This window comes from Lynx canadensis, chromosome D1 (assembly GCF_007474595.2).
Source record: "Lynx canadensis isolate LIC74 chromosome D1, mLynCan4.pri.v2, whole genome shotgun sequence".
NCBI classification, from domain to species: domain Eukaryota; kingdom Metazoa; phylum Chordata; class Mammalia; order Carnivora; family Felidae; genus Lynx; species Lynx canadensis.
Genome location: NC_044312.2, coordinates 104215929 through 104218674, shown reverse-complemented (window position 1 = coordinate 104218674; position 2746 = coordinate 104215929). Strand labels below are relative to the sequence as shown.

The window sequence follows — 2746 nt, the reverse complement described above, 5'->3', positions numbered from 1 at the left end:
CATGAAATAAACACATCCATAATTTCCATATATGCATATTTAGGATTAGAGGGCTAGACAATAGGGAACCTGGATTCTGTGCCTGATTAACGCCATGAGCAGTGCTAATGACCACCCTCTTAGCCTTTATTATTCTTCATTCTCATGGCAACCCTGTGAACAGACAGTGTCATTTCCATATTTTAAGTGGTAAAAGTAAGGAAAATATGTTAGCATCGAGAATCACAGGTTATACCAAAATAGCATCAGGTTATTGATTTTCACCTTATATCCCCTACTTCTCCCAAGGTCACAAGCCCAATAGCTCATGTTCAGCCTCATCTCATCCTTCCTGGAAGAGAGTTAAATGGCTATGAGGATATTCAGAAATGACTGGCAAACGAGCTAGCAGTCTGTTGCCCCAGGACAGCAGTTTGAGGAAAGCAGAGCATAGGTTTCCGGTCTCAGTGTGAGTGCTCACCCCAGCTTACTGCTCTCGAAGGTCCAAGCCTTCTGTGTAGTCTTTTCATGGCAGACTTCATCTCCTTGTTCCTCAGGGTATAAATCATGGGGTTCAGCATGGGCGTAATGACCGTGTTATTGATGGACACAGCTGTGTCCATGGGCAGTGTAGTGAAGGGCCGGCAGTAGATGTAGACACAAGGCACAAAGTGCAGAGTCACCACGAGGATATGGGAGGTGCAGGTGGACAGGGCCTTGTTCCGTCCTGCCCCAGAGTGAGATCTCAGCATCACCAGAATAACGGTGTAGGATCCCAGGAGCAAGAGGAACCATAGCAGGGTCACCAACCCATTGTTAGAGATCATGAGAAGTTCCAGAGCAAAGGTATCGGTGCAAGCCAGCTTAACTACTTGGGGCACATCACAGTAGAAGGCATCCAGGATGTTGGGGCCACAGAAGGAGAGTGGAAGCATCAGAATTATCTGGACAATTGAGTGCAAACCACCGCCCACCCAGGAAGCCACCACCAAGCCCACCCACACCTCTCTCTTCATAATGGTCACATAATGCAGGGGTTTGGCAATTGCAAGGTATCTGTCATAGGCCATCACGGAGAGGAAGAAAATATCTGCCCCACCAGCAAAATGGAAGAAGAAGATCTGTGCCATGCAGCCATTGTAGGAGATGGTTTTCCTCTCTGATAACAGATCCACCAGGAACTTGGGAACAGTGACAGATGAAAAAACAATGTCCAGGACCGATTTGTTCCGCAGCAGAAAGTACATGGGAGTGTGAAGGTGGGACTCACAGGTGATGGTCAGCACAATGAGGGCATTGCCCAGCACGGTGGTTACATATACAGCAAGGAAAGCCACAAACAAGAAACATTCCAGCTCCTGGAAGTGAGTGAGTTCTAGGAAGACAAATTCCTTCACATTGGTGTGGTTGCTCTGGCCCATGGTTGGGACTACCCTCCTCCATGTCTATCTTGGGAGAAGGTACATTAGGGTTAGGAGTATGGTGTCGTGAAGGGACAGCATCATTTATCCCATATTGCCTTAAGGCTATCTCAAGCATCCAGATCATGACTACTCAGAAAAACTGGGCTAGGGTCTCCCCTCTTATGGCCTGGAAATTCTTTATCCTGATGATTCTTCTTTCCTATTGGAAATACCCTGAGCGGACAGCAAGAGCCATCACACTCTGATGCCTTCCCTCTGAAAGAGGGAGATGGCAGGACTATGGTCATTTGACTATGTCTTGCCTTCTGTCCTGCAAGAGTATGTATGCAGAACTTTACTCTTTACCAAAGTCTTTCACCTGAAATATCTTGATTTTTATTCTTATGATGTTTGTGTGGGGTCTAGAGAGTGGTGATGATCATCTCCATGTTATATAAGGGAAGCTGAAGTTTAGAGCAGTTAATGACTTGCCCACATTTGCACAATTGCAAAGTTAGTGAGTGGCAAGTCAAGGATTCAGATGCAAGTAGTTTTTCTGACTTGACAAAGACCAATGTTAATTGGGCACCTTGACCTTGGCCTTCTATTCTTTCTTTGCTGAGAATCCTGCTAAATCAGTTTAGCAAGAAGACCCTACCTTTGGTATCTGATCAAATGTCTCATCCCTGATCTTTGATATATAACTCCTTGTAACTAAGTCTTTGGCTTGTCTTTGCAAGAGTCCTGTTAAGCCAGTTTATCAAGAATCCCTTTGTCTTTGATATGCCCTTTTAGTAATTTTCCACCTACTGACCCACTTGCTCTGCTCCTGGGCTATAAATCCCCACTGTCCTTGTTGTATTTGGAGTTGAGCTTAATTTCTCTCCTTTATTGTAATAGTTTTGACCCCTGTTGCAATAGTCTTGAATAAAATCTGTCTTGCCATTTTAAATAGTATCCAGTAAAAAAAATAAAAATAAATAAATAAATAAATAAATAAATAAATAGTATCCAGTGAATAATTTTTGTTTAATAGACTGCAGAGGTTCCCCCTGAAACATTCTGCCAGATCAGAGATCCTGACACTTACTTTGGCTTATCAGCATTATAGTGGGGAGATAAGGCTTAAGCAGTTAATTAAATGGCCTGACTACTTAATCCTCACCTCCTCCTTAATTTTTTTTAATTAATTTTTTTTAGCATTTTTTTACTTTTGAGACAGAGAGAGACAGAGCATGAACGGGGGAGGGTCAGAGAGAGAGGGAGACACAGAATCCGAAACAGGCTCCAGGCTCTGAGTTGTCAGCACTGGGCACGACACGGAGCTCGAACTCACGGACAGCGAGATCATGACCTGAGCCGAA

The 2746-nt window shown here is 44.1% G+C and overlaps 1 protein-coding gene across 1 annotated transcript; it reads right to left on the bottom strand.

Annotated features, from left to right (window-relative positions):
* Positions 1-443: 443 nt before the first annotated feature.
* On the bottom strand, positions 444-1400 carry LOC115526434 (olfactory receptor 4D6). The gene has a single exon (XM_030333824.1). The coding sequence runs from the start codon at positions 1398-1400 to the stop codon at positions 444-446; it is 957 nt and encodes a 318-aa protein (XP_030189684.1).
* Positions 1401-2746: the final 1346 nt, after the last annotated feature.